Below are 16,691 nucleotides of genomic sequence, written 5' to 3' on the forward strand. Positions count from 1 at the left end.
TCTCTCTCTCTCTCTCTCTCTCTCTCTCTCTCTCTCTCTCTCTCTCTCTCTCTCTCTCTCCAAGCTTTCTCAAAGTCAACATTATTAGCCCTATGGGCCATATAATTCTGTTGTTGTGGGCTGCCATGTTTGTCTTGTGGAATGTTTAGCAACATCCTTCAGGTTTCCTCACTAGATTAGCATAGTATTCCTTCTCCTCATGACACCTGCCAAATGTCTTCTGAGGAAAAAGCTGCCCTACCTTTCTCTCTGCTTAAGAATCACTGACTTTAACACATCAGCTGCCAGACACAGTGAGGGTATCTGAACAGATGCTAGCTCACTTGGGAAGTGGGGAACAGGAATGGTCACTGCAAAGGGCTTTGAAATTAGGAACATTTGTAATTTACAGGCAAATCAGGTACTACTTCTCATGTTCCATTACCACCAGTAAGCCAAGATAGCCTTGCTTAAAATGCCAGCAAGAGAAAACAAGCTCTGTCCCAAGAAAGACCCTGTTAGTGACTTTCAGATATAAAGAACAAAGCAATGAGAAATTGGCCAGGAGCAAGACCAAGGCAAGTGAGGACCAAATTTGAAAGCTAATGTTAGATATTCAGGATAGGAACTTTTGTAGAAGAGCAAGTATATGAAGTATCTTTCTCTCTCAAGGTCAAATCAGTGTGCCTATAGAGCAAAGGAAGTTCATGGGAGCACAAAGCTACAGGAAATACCCTGGGCACAGGAGAGCTATAGAAAATGCTAGCAATTACCTCTGAAGGGGCAGGACCCCAGGAGACTGGCATAGTGTCTGCCCACATCCCTGTGGAGCTGGACATCTTAGGAAAGTGGTTATGCCTCTACTGTAGGTTTGACAGAGATGGGAGAAATGAAAGCAGATCCCTGAAAGTTGTCAAATCAGTTGTGTCTTAGGTCATGGCAGGAAAGCTGCATCCAGAAAACCTACTGGCTAGGCTGAATTTGTCTTTTCTTTACATGCCCAGAGTTATTTGGTTAAGTTGGCTTATCAGTGTCAACTATGCTAAGAATCAAAAGGATTTCTTTCATCCATATGAGGTAAAGAGAGGATCCTGGAGTCTGGGTAGGGAGCAACAGCATTTGTCAAAGGTTGAGCACTCTTGGATGCTCATTCTCATTCTCTGTCTTATCTTGTTTGTTTGTTTGTTTGCTTGTTTGTTTGCAGTTTTGGGGATTCAACCCAAAGTCTTCACTTTGAGCTATATCTACAACCCTTTTAGATTTTTTAATTTTGAGGCAAGACACTAAATTACCCAGACTAGCCTCAGTCTTGCAATCCTCACACCTTGGTCTCCAACAGTGCTGGGATTACAGATCTAAGTCCCCACATCTGGCTAGAAGGGACCATCTCAGTGTGACGTGTGTGGCTAGACATTCAGTCATCACCCTCTGTACTAATACAAGGGAAGTAAGGGAAAGTTCTGTACTCTGAAAACATTTCCTCCACTGAATCTATCAGTGGAGAAGCCTCACACTTCAAATCCTTGTTAAGGAATCTCTATAGAAAGTCAGCTACCAACTGAGAAGAAGGACTAATGAAGTCTCCTTTACAGGTTTCTTGAGCTACAGGAGCTGCTACTATGAGCCTGGGTTACTTTCTTAAGCGAGCAAAGTAATATAGCCTGACAAAACTGTAGATTTAAGAATAAAATGACCCTTAGTCCATTTTCTGTTGCTATAATAAAATACTTGAAGATATGTAGTTTATAAAGAAAAGAGAGTTGTCTCCCAGTTTTAGAGACTGAAAGTCTTTAGAGACTGAAAGATTGGGCAGCTCCATCAACTCAGCTTCTTCTGAGGGCTCCTTTGGCCACTTTACAGCCAAAAACATAACAAAGAAGTGGGAAGGGAAAACAGCCACCTACAGAAAGAATCACAGAGCAAGACAGAAAGCCAAATAGATGCTTTCTAGGGAATGACTGGGAGTCCTGTGAGAGCTACATCAGCCCTTTGCAAAGGCAGTACCACATGACCTAGAGACCTTGTACTAGGCCTGCTGCTTCAGCATCGCCACACTTGGACCAACCTCATAGCAAGGCACCTTTGAGGAATACACTCAAACCATCACACTAAGCAAATCTTTCCCTGGACAGAGCCATTACTGCATCAGCCTCTTAACAAATAGCAGAGAGTGGAGTGGGTCTCTTTTTTTACTCCAGGCTCTCTACTCTATTTCAAACTTTCTTTGACTTTTCTTGCCCAGTTATTTTTCTTCAAGCAGAATTTTCCTTTCAAATCTTTGTGCAAATATTAATGGTTTCTTCACTTCCACTTCACTTTTTGAAACAAAACATCAGGCTCATTGGGGTAGGTAGTCAACTGGCAAAAAATAAATTTTCATGACAGTTGGTTTGTGTCATTTTCTGGCTCACTCTTTAATTTCCAACTGCCTAAATCTTCACAGCAGAAGGGGGTAGACAGCTGTAACTCTGAAGTTCCTGTCAGCAAACATGCTCAGTACACAATGAATTTCTTTCTCCTAACTTAGGACACATAGTATAAAAGTTAAGCATGCCACATACCCTGTTCTCTTAGTGAAGTAGACAGATGGGAAGGGCTCATGTGCATAGAAAAATGTCCCAAAGCAAAGTTCCTCATTTGGATGAGATCTTGCATAGTCTTATGTCTATTATTTCCAGCCAGAACATCTTAACCTGTCCTATAAACAGTGTTTAATTCTGCTAAATTGTTCAAAGTTAAAAGTATAAATACATGCAATGATAAAATATATGGTAAATGTTTAAATATTTTTAAATTATTACAATCACAGACATATTGCTATTAGTCTCCTGCAAAATACTCCCTTTTGCTTCCAATAACTTATTCCATCATTCTTGTTTCTTTCTTAAGTAGTTCTGGGAGTTCTTTTCTGAAATTTTATTAGTATATGTTAGTAGTACATGATGATTACACTGGCCATGTAGTCTTGGTACATGCACATAGCACATCTTAATTCTTTTTATTTCCACCTCCCTTCCCTCAGCTTCATTTTCATGAGTATCTTTATGCAGTAGATTAAAAAGGAATACAATAGCTGGGCATAGTGACATGCCCCTACAATCCCAGCACTGGGGAGGCTGATGCAGGAGGATTCTTGCAAGTTCAAGACCAGCCTGGACTACAAAGTGAGCTCAAGGCCATCATGGACTGATAGTGAGACCCTGTCTCAAAAAAAAAAAAAAAAAAGAAAGAAAGAAAGAAAGAAAGAGAAGGGTTTTTGTCTTGACTTTTTATTTTTCTCTTGACCACACACACACACACACACACACACGTAAGATCCTCATAACTATTGTAACTTCCTTCTAAAACCAAATTCAGCAATTTCCCTGTACACACTTTGACCTATCTCATGTCTCAGGAACATCAAAAAACTAAAAATCCTAAAACTTTTTTATATTTGCATTGTTTTTTATTATCCCCACATTTAAAAACATGTAAGTACATTTTAAACAAGCTTAAACATGAAAAAAGAAAATGTGAAAGATACTGAGGGAAAAGTAAAAGACCATGGCATTCCCTAGAAGTTAAACCAAGACAGGGGTCACAGTGGGACTCTCTGCAATGAACTAGCCAAAAGCTGGGTTCCGACAGCCCCACCTCAACACTGGCAAGCAGAAGATCCAACCTCAAATGCAAACACTGCTTACTTTTTTAAAAATATGACTTTGTCAAAGTGAAGATGCAAAGGGCCTCAACCTCCTCTACAACGTCCTGGAGAGATTTTCAGGCAATACACAAAAGGAATGTATTTGGTACTCATTATTGAACTTTTCAAGAAAAATTTCTGTGTTTTTTATGAAGATACATGACACATACATACATTGGAATACTAGTCATCCTTTGAAAGAAGATACTGTCATTGATGACAGGATGTCCCCAGGGAGGAATGTGAGGAACATTCTGCTAAATGATATAAACCAGTCTCAAAGAAAATTACTTCATGATCTCCCTTTTGTGTGGAATCTTTATTTAATGTTGAATAACAGAAATAGTGAGTAGAATAGTGGTCAACGGGCAGGGAGACGAGGATAAGGATATATGGATCAAAGGAAGCAAATGCAATTGCATAGTGTAAATGAGTCTAGATTTCATGTACAGTAAGGGGAATACAGATAATGATATTATATTCTATACTAACTTTTTTCTACAAGAATAGATTTTAGGTGCTCTTACAGTTTCAAAAAGTTAATCATAGAAGTTGATGGACATGTTAATTTGCTTACCTGAGGTTTTTCACTAGATATAGATAGATAGGCAGGTAGATAGATAGATAGATAGATAGATAGATAGATAGATAGATGATAGATAAATGTATATCAGAACATGTACATCTTGGGTTTGGGTTTTTGTTGTTGTTGTTGTTGTTGTTGTTGTTGTTTCGGGGGCTACTGGGGATCAAACTTGGGACCTTGCCCTTGCCAGGCAGGTGCTTATGCCACTGAGCTATATTCCTGGCCAGAACATGTACATCTTAAACATATACAATAAAAGTATTTTTAAAGAGATAAGTGTCAGTAGAGGCAGCACACTGAATCACCGTCCACTATGTTAGTAAATACGTGAACTATGTGGTCTTTCAGCACCTTTATTTTATCATCTTTAAAGTAGTGGCAATAATAATATCCACCTCACAGGTTGCTGATGGGTTAAAAAATTAAACTGTTGGGCTGGGGAGATAGCTCCATGGTCTAAGTACCTGCCTGGCAAGCTCAAGGACTTGGGTTCACTCCCTGGCACCACATGCTGTGCAGGCCCTGAACTCCAGGTTCACCCTGCTGGTCATTGAAACTGGGCATGGTGGAGCATGCCTATAATCCCAGTGCTGGGGAGGCTGAGACAGGAAGATCATTATGAGCCTGAGCTGTGTGGCAAGACCCTGCACCAAATAAATAAATAAATATATTTTTTTAAAAATCAAACTGTGAAAACATCCTAAAGTGTCTGACACAGTCAGAGCTCAATGAGGATCAAAGTAGTAGTAGCAGCAGCAACAACAACAACAATCCAGGCACTAGGGTAGCAGCGGTACCAGGGATGGGGAAGGCAGTGGTACTTGTGGTCATGAGCACAAGCAGACACAACAGCAAAGCTCTATGGCAGCTGTGGCCTGATCCGTCCTAGGTGAAAATCACAATCAAACTGTGCACAGCATTGTCACATAACATTTATTGTGCTCAAAAGATTTGACCTTTCATATTTGAGAATCCCAAGGTGGCAAGTTTCTTTACCTTGAACTTGGATAAAAAGCATGGATGGGTTCAACCCGCTCGGGCTTCCCTCCTGTCCCTCTCTTGGACAGGAGATTTCTTTCTCTCAACAAATATATTCTGCTCATGAAAAAAAAAAAAAAAAAAAGGCATGGATGGATTTTGGTACCATTTTATGGATTTTGGTACCATTTTACTTCCTGGATTAGCCCCAGGAAGGTCAGGGATCTAATTTCATTAAATAATAAATATATGAAAACTGGTGACAATGTCAAGGAATGCACGCTGTAAAGGCCAAAGTCTGAATTCCTAGGCTTTGGAGATTGTCTCACATACCAAGCAGCTTACCTCTGTGAAGCCACCAAAGGAGAAAGAAAATGAGTGTCTGAGGCCGTTGGATTTGTCTCTGATTTCTAGCCAAAGTGTTTAACTTAGTATAAAATTATTTTTATACTTAGAGGAAATGAATGGGCACACAAAGAGAAATAATAACAGCAACAATAATAATCATAACAGAGCCTACAAAATTAGTTTGCAAAGCTGCTCCCCAGTGGAAATGAAGTTTGAATACTGGATAAAGAAAGTTGATTAGGACAACTAAGAATTTTTTTTGAGGATTTTAGTTCTCTTTTAATCTTTTTTTATTATGATCTAAAGAGATTACACAATAGTAAAAAAAGAAAAAGCAGAAGAAAACAAAGCATTAGAGGATTTTGGTTCTTTACACGTTACACATTGTAGTTTTAATATAAATTAAAATGAACTATATTTTTAGTAAAAACAGTGAAATGTATTTACAGTGAAAATATTTAGAATATCCTCAGTTAAGTTTCTTCACTGAACATAGACACGCTTGCATTAGCGTAAGAGAGTGAAGAGCAGGCTAGGGGTAGCTCAAAGGCAGAGAGCTTGCCTGGCTCAGAGGAGGCCCTGGGATCCAGCCCCAGCAGGCTGGTAGGGCAAGGATGTACACAGAGAGAAAGAAGTAGCCAGTTAGTTCACAGACTCTCGCTGCCATAGGACACCAGCAGTCTCACCTCTCAGAACGAGGAATTTGTTGACATTCCCACAGCCTGACAGCATCTCTGTGTATCCTTGGCTGAGTTCACAAGGCAGAGAAGAAATGTTCTCACGAAAATCTGTGGAGGAAATATTGTGGCACTAAGGCTCAGCGTCAGAGACACTGCCTGGATGTCTGCATACTTGTGGCTGCTGCTGTGCAGTTTACGTTGTTTGGCTCATTCTCAGAAACGGAAGTGCTTCTCAGAAGCTTAGTGTCATCCACTGTGTGTCTCCCTGATAATCACTAAGAAGTCTGAGAGCTATTTTCCTCTGATGCCTGTAGTGTGGCTCGAGAGGCACCTCTAGATGCTCAGAGCAGTAAATTCAGTTTTCCTGCTTCTAAACATACTGTGCACCACTGAAAATGTTGAAGGAGCATTTTTTCTGTTTTGAATTTCTGCAGATCAAACCCAGGACCTTTCCACTGAGCTATATGTTCAGCCCTTCATTATTTTTTAACGTTTAAGACAAGGTCTCACTGAGCTCCTATACGTTGCTCAAGCTGGGTTTGAACTTGCAACCTTCCTGCCTCAGGCTCCCAGAGTGGTGGGGTTACAGGTGCATGCCACCACACCCGGCAAGGAGCGTAGTCCTGGTGTCTGATCTTCTCTCATTGTGAATAACCAGTTGACAACAGATATACCTCGATACCCCTGAAGATAACTCAGCCTCCTCCACACCCTCAGTTCATGTTGTCATCATGTATTGCTCCAGTGAGATCAGTATCTTCCTTCTTGCCTGGGCTTCCTGCTTCTAGTTAAGGTGCTGCTAAGTGGTATAAAAAATAAATCTCCAAATTCCTATGAATAAATGATAGAAGTTTACTGCTGGTGTTTCTGTTCGGTGATGACCTTCTTTCTCCACAGCAGTTGCAGATCGAGGATCCTTTATCTTTGTAATTCTGCAGTACTGTCAGGCTGGAATCAGCTCAGAACTTCTGTAAAGAATTATGTAGCAACAATGTGAGGCTCTTTGGGGCATCCAGCTTTTGGTACAACTACTTCAGCTACACTCTTTTATCCCAAATGCAGCCAAATTGGCACGGCTGTGCTTCAATAGGACTTTACACATGAATACTAAAATTTGAATTACATATAATTTTTACCTGCCATGAAATAGTCTTTTAATTTTTTTCCCCCAAACTTTTAAAATCTTTGTTTAAGGGCTCTAGAAAAGCAAGTAGCAGGCCAGATTTGGTACCTTCTATATTAAAGGAGGAAGACAGTCAAATTTCAAATACTGTGGCCTCTTGATTTGAGCTGGTTAGTGTTGTATGTTTTGTTTTAGCAGCTTGACACTGTATTTGACTCTGCTTTTTTCCACAGGTTCTGGAAATATGGCAGCGACCCATCCCATTGCAGCCAGCACTCCTGAAGGGAGCAATTATGGGGCAATAGGTATTTCCTACCAAGAGTCTATTAGTGGAACCCTTTCTTCATTCTCCAGAGATTAGCATGTAAAGGGCCTTCTAGCCACTCAAAACTGTGAGGGTGGAAAAGCCAGTGACCCTCTGAACTTGTCTTTCATTAATTTATTAATTTTTGTGGGTACCAGGGATTGAACTCAGACCCTCACACTTGCCAGACAGGTGCTGTGCCACTGAGCTACATGCCCCACCCTCCTTGTCTTTCATTTATAAGATGAATTGGTTGGGTAATCTAGAAAATTCTTCCCATCTCTTAACTTTCTGCAGTTCTGTTTCTTAATCCACTCCCCACACTTAAACTGAATTCCTTAAATGATTTCTGGCCACTACCATGGTCCCCCGGGGACTTTTTCTGACCCAGCCAGAGAACAGGGCAGAAAAGATGCATCCCAGGGAGCCTGACATCCATTGACCAGTTGTTTCATTCTCAGGTTTCTGTGGAATAAGGGCGGTCGGAAGACTAAGGCAGTGCTGCAGGTGAATGTGGCTATCGCCTAACAGTCCTTTTTGGCTAACTGCACAGTTGAGCCTGCTCACTGCCACCCAGGCATTCACATGGAAACCCAGTGTTCATTAATCAGCCTGCAAAGAACAGAGTCCCTGTACCAGTTGTATTAGGGTAGGAGGGAACCACGCAGCCCTGCTCCTTCCATCATCCTGTGGGCCTGTGAATGATGAGCCTCAAAACATCACTATAGAGGGACTGGGGAGCCTGTATTCCTGGACTCTTACTCTATATCTCTGAGCATGTGAGCTCAGTGTAGGCTGCTTATTTTTAGTTTGCTAAGAACAGGATTTTAAAAAAACCATCTGAACAGATGAAGTAAAGCGGAAGATAGGCTCAGCTCATATGCTCAAGCTGCACAAGTCCCATCTGCTGTGGGAAACATTCACGGGAACAGAAGAGTCCTTCCTGTGAATGTTGTTTTCATTATATAATCATAGATATGGCATGTGAGAGATTTCTGTGTATAAATACTTTATTCACGAGAAATGTATAGCTGAATATGTGTGTACTTTACACATGTATGTGATAGATGCTATACATAACTATGTGCATGTGTATATTTATATATTTGTGTCCATATTTTAAAATATGAGACATGAAATATAAGTGCAATGCTATTTTTGCATCCAAATATTTAACAGAACTGATGTCCTTATAGTGTAATATGTATTCAAAGATAGACAAGTTAAATGTAAAAATAGGAGGAGAAGAAAAACACTGAAGACCATTGAGAAGGTATGAGAGAAAGAGCATGTCTTGTGGGGAAGGACTTAGCTTTGACCAAAGCAGTATTTTCTAGAGTGAGTCAGCGCTATGCTTTCTTCAGAGGAACGGGCTGCATGGACTGTTCTTGGCTTTTAAAAGCAGATGAGTTCTGTCTTTCAGATGAGTCGAGCTCTAGCCCTGGAAGGCAGATGTCCTCCGATGGTGGGCAGCCATGCCACTCAGACACAGACAGCTCCGTGGAAGAGAGTGACTTTGACACCATGCCAGATATTGAGAGTGACAAAAATGTCATCCGGACCAAGGTAGCTCCCTCTGCATGGCCACACTACTCAGAGGGCAGAATGTTCCACAGTTAAATAAACTTCACCAGTATCTCAGTTTCCTAAATATTTTTTTCCTTTGGGCTAGGGGCGGGGGACAAACTCCCCAGTGTGTTTAGACAAAACAAACTACAGACTAAAAGCAGTGTTCTAGTCATTAGAACCTTTTGCTTGAGAAAAAAGGTGAGAAAGTAAAGATAAAGCATTATAAACACTCTCAAAATCTGAAACAGATGACAACGGGCAGAAAGGAGAGTAGGGATCTAGCTGGGTATACGAAAAGACAATGAAGGAGTGCTTTGAGAAAGCCTCCAATTTTTATTCAAGCACAGGGACTGAGGTTCAATCCCTAGCACAATATGCTGTGTCGTCCCTGCCCCAGGCGCCCTGAGCCGGCCGCTGAGTCTGGACGTTGTGGCGCATACCTGTAAAATTCAGTGCTTGGGAGGCTGAAGACAGGAGAGTCATTACTAGTCTGAGCTGCATAGTGAGACCCTGTGCTAAATACATTGAAAAAAAATTATCTCTTGAAGGTAAAGCTCACTTCTCTATGACCAATATTCATTATCTTATGTGGATCCCAGTAAAAGATTTGAAGGTAAATTGCAGTTTCAACCTTCAATAATTCAAGAATCTCATAGTGAATAGTTCAGAAAGTTGGCAAATCAATCCAGGGGATATAAGAAGCATTTGAGTCTCCTAAAAGGTTTCCCACATCAGCCAGCTGTCAATATTCAAAGGAAAATATTAACGTTTTTATTAACATATCTTCAGAAAAGGAAAATTAAAAGAAAAGCCTGACTGAATAATTGTGATCCCTGAGGAGGGATTAAGTGAAGATTTGCAAAGCATTTCTTTGTGTTTTATGCAAGAAAAGCCAAGTGAGATTTGGTATTTCCTTTTTATTTGGCATTTCAGATGTTCCTTTACCTGTCAGACCTCTCCAGAAAGGACCGACGAATTGTCAGCAAAAAATATAAGATTTATTTTTGGTAAGTAGATGAAGTAGCACCATAGTTCCTCTACATAAAATGTGATGATTTATGTTTTCTTTGTAGAAGCCACAGCCCCTTATGTCTCAAGGGTTCACTGCTAAGGAGGTGCAACGATCAGTGATGATGCCACCAGCTAATGACGAACAGACTTGTGAGAGTCATATTTATGACTATCACACCGTCTCCCCAAAGCTAATGGCTGAGCTGACTGACAGGGCACCTTCTCCCTTCAGAAAGCCCCTTCAGGTTGACTGCTGTTCCCCTGTGACAGCCCTTTCTATTCTTTTCTCCAGAAGCCTCAGGAAAATCAGAGACCTTAGGGCTCTACGTCATTTTATAATGGGACCATCATTTTGGAGCTAAGAGTTACCCAAGAGACCTGCATTCTCTGGGTGCAATCCTTCATCTGTCACTTGCATTCTGATCACTTTTAATCTAATAACATTCCAAAAGGGTGGGCCCTCATCAATAATGTTGCTAAACGAGAGGCAGATATTATGAACTTTACAAATCGTGGTACAAAGATGAAGAAAAAAATAGGTGCGAGATGGCAGTGATTAATCTTCAAGTACATTATTTCAATTAATATTTTTGGTGGCCTTTACAAGCACATTGATAGTAACCCAGGAGAGTTTGGTTTACTTCCTTTCCTCCCTTTAATCACGATGATATACACTAAATATTCAAAGGCAAGAGAAGAGGAAAGAGTGGTAAAACAGGAACTCCATCATAGTTTCTGACCACTTTGGAAGTTCCTTATGGAGTTATGGGGTAGAAGCATTCTGTTAAAAAATAAAATAGAAACCTTGGCAAAAATTGCACTGTTAATTGGGAAATAAATCTTCCCGGTTCTTCATGCTTGCACAGGAACATCATCACCATTGCTGTGTTTTATGCACTGCCTGTGATCCAGCTGGTCATCACCTACCAGACAGTAAGTGTCACCCTCAGCCCAGAATCCCAGCTCCCAACCTGCATGGAGAAAAGTACAACTTGAGATGTATTCAAGATTCATTTCCACCTGGTGTGGGGGATGCACACCTGCAGGCCCAGCACTTGGAAGGCTGAGGCAGGAGGATCACCATGAGTTCAAGTCTGGCCTGTACTGCATAGAGAGACTCTGTCTCGAAAAAAGACCCAGTTAATTTCTCACTTGAGGTCCAAGTGTTCATTCTTAACCCACTTCCCTCATTGTTTAATCACAAAGGGACCTGGCACATTTTAGATTGTTTTGTCTACAACCTGAAATTCTTATCTTGCACTCACTTGGTTACAGTAGGTGTCAAACTCCTGCATTATTTCCCAGTCTGAGATGTCTCAGCATCGTGGAATAATGAATAAGGTACCAAGCGAAAGCAATTTGATGTCTGGGTTAGCCTGTGCTTTCTCACTGAGGATAAACATTTTTATCAAATTAGAAATAGCTTTCAGGGAGATTTGAGAGTGTAATTTGAGGTTATAAATCTTTAGGATGCAGGGAATTTATCAGAGGCCATAGACTCCTCCCGAGAGGCCTGTGGTGTGAAGGGGGCCACACAGCTCTGTGTGAGCAGATCAGTCTTCAGCACACCGCACAGGAGCTCGTGCCGAGGGCTCTGGGAAGCTGCACCAGGTGGGGCACATACTCTCAGTCTGGAAAAGTTTCATTACAGCACTTTTTATGTATGCATCTGTGTATTTATTTTTAAGAGAAAATTGAATGGGAATACTTTCAATGAATTTCACCCATTGGCCAAATATTCTTGTCCCTTTTGATTTTGTTAACATATACTTGCTTTTAATTTTAAACTATCATTTTCTGTTCATCATTCATGTAAAAATAAAATTGTTCACAGGGTTAAAAAAGAAATAGCTTCTTGGAACTCAAAAAAATTAAAATTAAAAGAAAATATAAAATAGGAACCAAAAATTAAAATGAAAGATAGCATTAAAACAGCTTGAGAATCCTCATGGCGCCTCCACAGAACCTTAGGTCTCTCTATGTGTAAATTCTTTACAATTTATGATACATAAGAAAGCTCATTTAGAATTGTACAGGTTGAAGGTATTGTAATACCGTGGCTCTTAAACTTTGCTGTGCATTAAATTACCTGGGACATTTATTCAAAAACTCCTGAGGCTGTATCCCATACCAAGAAGACTAGGGCCTCTGAGTGGAGCCAGGCATCAGTGCTATTCAGATCCCCCACTGCCTCCAACACGTAGTTAAATCTCTAATAATATTTAATCATTCTGTATCATTTCCCTAATGAGGACAGGGACTTTGAACATTGCTACTTACAATTTAAATATTTTCTGCATACTTTTGGGTTCCCAAATTCAGAGGATACAGCCATGCCATGGTTGGCCAGGCTTGTGGCGGAGATGGTAATAAATACAGAAAACTGATTACAAGGCTCTTCTCCTCTGCCTGCTTGGTGGTTACCATTTCCACTCGTAGGATGCAGCAGCTCCGTGTCCCCCCAGCATTCTTCTAGAGAATGAAAGATAGCAAAGCAGACTTAAAAGGCAGGGCTCAAACTTGGCATCCTTTCATAGATCTTGTGTGATGACAAACAACTCATAGTTCATTGAATTCCATCTTGAGGCCACTTAATGAGGTACACTGACTACTTCCATTCAAAGCAAGATGGTGACATTTATAGGAAATAGGCCTGTGCTGAGTAAAGTGACAGACCATAACCTACCGCTGCTGAGGAGGTCCACCCATTACACTGTAAATCGCTGATGGGGATTCACTGTCTGCTCTATGTGAATTCGGATGGGGCTTGATGGATGGAAGAAACGCATTTTCTCTTCTTCCTCTTGATTTCATAGGTGGTAAATGTCACTGGCAACCAGGACATCTGCTACTACAACTTTCTCTGTGCTCACCCCTTGGGCGTCCTAAGGTAAACGCAGTCCTCTGTTTGCTTGTGAAGCATTTAGAGATTCCTTTCCATCTACCATGACTTAAGCTCTTAAAGACAACTGTGGAAGACTACCCTAGTCAGGCTAAAGAGGAATAAAACCCAGAGATTGAGACCAGGTATGGTCCTTCCATTTCTGTATGAAGGCCACAGACAATATTCCTAAGAGTCCCCTGATGAGAAGGAGCCAGTGATTGTTTTGAAAATATGCAGTCCCTAGCTGTGCTGGCATGTGTTCATGGGCATGAGCTGGCAGCCTGTTGTCTCATTCAAGCTGTTAAGCAACCTCATGAGGTGGGTTCTTTTTACCTCCATTGTTGGACATAGATGATTACACAGGTAAGGGCTTGCTGAAAGGCCCTCAGATTTTACTGTTGTCATGACTTGACCCCAGGTCTGCAGCCATCCTGGCTGTTCTCTAGCCACCAGAACTAGATGAAACAGAAAGAGCATTTCCTGGGAGTTGGGCACCTGGCTTCTTAATCCAGAACAGAAACAGCTTTAGTTTCCTGAAATAAAGTGCTAGCTGAGATGAGCCAAGATTTGTCCTGAAATTCATGGTTCACTATTTAAGAGCTGAAGGTTGATAGATAACATGGGTCCACCTATGAGAATCCACTCCATCAGTGGAGCAGCTGTCTTTCCCAAGACTCACAGTCTGTCAGTGCCACTGGGACAAGAAGAGATGGGCAAGTGTTAGGGAATCACAGCAGGCATTGCTGAGAAGAGAGGGACATGTTAGCATGAGCTGAGTAAGCAGCCCAAAGTGAAGGAGTTCAGTTGAAGAAGAGTCCTGATGATTTTCCAGCCCTGGAATCTTAGTTTTCCAGTTGGTGGTGGAAGACACTAAATGCTGAATCGCTCCCTGCTCTGTGTGTTCATTCATTCTCTGAGTCCTCTTGCTTGCTCATGGCTTCTCACTATACCTCTAGTGCCTTCAACAATATTCTCAGTAACCTGGGCCATGTACTTCTGGGCTTCCTCTTCCTGCTGATAGTCTTGCGCCGGGACATTCTCCATCGAAGAGCCCTGGAAGCCAAGGACATCTTTGCCATGGTGAGGAGACAGTGGGCAAATCAAAGACAGGACTTGAGCAGGACCATGATTCCAACAGGATGAGTAAGGGGGAGGGACACTGTGGCTTAATGACATGATGATATATTTTGTGTAATGAGCCACATGAGGCTAGAAGCATGGGCTTATAGACTCTGTGAATGTGTTGCTAGCAAGTGTTTGTCTATTGACTGCCCTTTCTCCTTTTTCAGGAGTATGGGATTCCCAAACACTTTGGCCTCTTCTATGCTATGGGCATCGCACTGATGATGGAAGGAGTGCTCAGTGCTTGCTACCACGTCTGCCCTAATTACTCCAATTTCCAATTTGGTAATTAGAATTTGTAACAGCTACACAGATGTGAATTATAAGAGTCTTACCCTGGGACATTTTCAAAAAACCAAGCTCATAGTTGCAAGAAATCACAGGCATTTGTGTTAGCTATGTGATCTGAGAGCATCTACCACAGAGCATGGTTTTCACACTTTCTACCACTCTTCCTCTTGACCACTACCAGAAAACACTAACACTTCCTGGTGACCCTGTGGTGAGATCCAAAAGCAAGTCATGGGCTAAGCATGAAGCAGTGAGCCAGAGTCCATCAACAGACTTCTGAAAAAGCCTCTTGAGGTTATTTGGCCTGCTGGAACTGTTAAATTGTCCTGCAGTCGAGGTAACAGAAAACCCAATTTAGATTGGCTTGAATAATAAAGATCAGACTGGCCAAATAGCTCAGCAGATTAAAAAGCCTACAAGCAGGTGCAGGGGCTGGGGGTTCAATCTCTGGGCCTGCCATGCTGGTCCTGCCCCCAGGGCATGCTGAGATGGCAATTGAGACTGGGCGTGGTGGCATGCCTATAATCCCAGCACTTGGGAGGATTTAAACAGGCAGATCACTATGAGTCCAATCTAGTAGTGAGACCCTGAACACCCTGTAGACCCTTCCATAAAATACAAAATAATAATAATAACTCACTGTCTAAAAGTTCAGAGATAGAAAGGGTTTGTGGCTGATTAATATAATGGAGCCTGCTCCATTTTCTGTGTGACTCCCTTGGTTGTATTCAGCCTGTATGTTAGTTTTATCCCAAGGCTGACTTCCCTTGTGGTGGCAGAAGTAGTTATCATAGGTCCTGGCTTCATATGGCATGGCCATCCTCCAATTCTAAAGGGCATTTCCAGGTGACTTCCAGGATCCTTCATGTACTAGCAAGGAAATTTTTAAAGAGATCCTCAGATATGTTCCCTCATACGACAATAGCATAAACAGTGACAAGCTCATTTCTCAATCATTCTGGTGACTAATATAGATGAGAAACCTTTTTTGCTACATCAATCAGCAAAGGAGGTAGGGTTACCATTCAACCAACTGTATGATCTCTGGAGTCAAAGAAAGGTGGGGATAGCTTTCCTGAAGCCTAGAGCCTGGGGAAGGTGCTCATTTCTAAACTAAAAAATCAGTAGATACAGTCAGTATTGAGATGTTGTTAAGAAGGAAGAAGGGAAAAAAAGAGTTATTAGCCAATTGTCCTATACACTCAAGGATAAAGAGTTATTTATTTATTGGGGGTTATATGTCTTGGTTTGGTTTGGGTCAGTTTGATTTTGAGACAGGTCTCACTATGTAGTTCAGATTGGCCCTGAACCCACTATATAGTCCAGGCTGGTCTCAAACTTGAGAAGATACTCCTGCCTCAGCCTCCAGATTGCTGGGATTATAGGTGTGCTCTACCAAGCCCAGTGGAAGATTTTTAAAATTGTTCTTTGTTATGTTTTTTTTCTAGCATCTGTTAGAACACTACAGAAATTCTGTCACATTTAATCTTTTAAAAAAGAATATATTTTTAATAGATAAAACTACCAAGAACATTATCATTCACCACTCAGAATGAAGAAATGTCACCTCTTATAAATATTTGCCTTAGATTTACTATTTAAGAAGCAAAACATTAAGCTAAAGTTGAGGGGCTGGTGAGATGGCTCAGTGGTCTAAAGCACCTACTTAGAGCAAGCTTAGCAAAGCACAGGGACCACGGTTCTATCCCCCAGCACCACATGCCAGCCAACCCCGCCCCCTGGTGGGCTGAGCTGGCCACACACACACACACACACACACACATAAATAAATAAATAAACTAAAAAGAAAAAAAAAAGATAAAGTTGAACCATTCTGAACATATTTCATACTATTTCCCAAATTTAACTCCCAAAAGCAATAATCAGTTTGTATTTATTGTTCTAGTTTGTAGTTATATTTTACTACATTTGTAGTACATTAATATTAATTTATCACATGGTGTTCTGAAACCTTTTCCCTAACAGTGTTTTCAAGACTTATCAGAATGGAAACAAGAACATGGAGTTCATTTCTTTTTAAGAATTGTCATACTCTATCACAAAATATTTATCAACTCCATTGGACAACATTTAGATGTTACTAATAGCACATACGATACTGCAGTGAACA

At 41.1% G+C, this 16,691-nt stretch overlaps 1 protein-coding gene across 2 annotated transcripts in view; it reads left to right on the top strand.

Annotated features, from left to right (window-relative positions):
* Sidt1 (SID1 transmembrane family member 1) overlaps positions 1-16,691 on the top strand; it is a 103,224-nt gene that overhangs the window by 63,505 nt on the left and 23,028 nt on the right. For both annotated transcript variants that reach the window (XM_004633305.2, XM_023717570.1), the window contains exons 11-17: positions 7,613-7,684; positions 9,107-9,249; positions 10,186-10,259; positions 11,130-11,196; positions 13,080-13,153; positions 14,104-14,227; positions 14,437-14,554. In XM_004633305.2, coding sequence (XP_004633362.1) covers positions 7,613-7,684; positions 9,107-9,249; positions 10,186-10,259; positions 11,130-11,196; positions 13,080-13,153; positions 14,104-14,227; positions 14,437-14,554 — 672 coding nt within the window. The remainder of the gene's footprint in view (positions 1-7,612; positions 7,685-9,106; positions 9,250-10,185; positions 10,260-11,129; positions 11,197-13,079; positions 13,154-14,103; positions 14,228-14,436; positions 14,555-16,691) is intronic.

The sequence above is a fragment of the Octodon degus genome, unplaced genomic scaffold (assembly GCF_000260255.1).
Source record: "Octodon degus isolate 3935 unplaced genomic scaffold, OctDeg1.0 scaffold00053, whole genome shotgun sequence".
Taxonomy (NCBI): Eukaryota; Metazoa; Chordata; class Mammalia; order Rodentia; family Octodontidae; genus Octodon; species Octodon degus.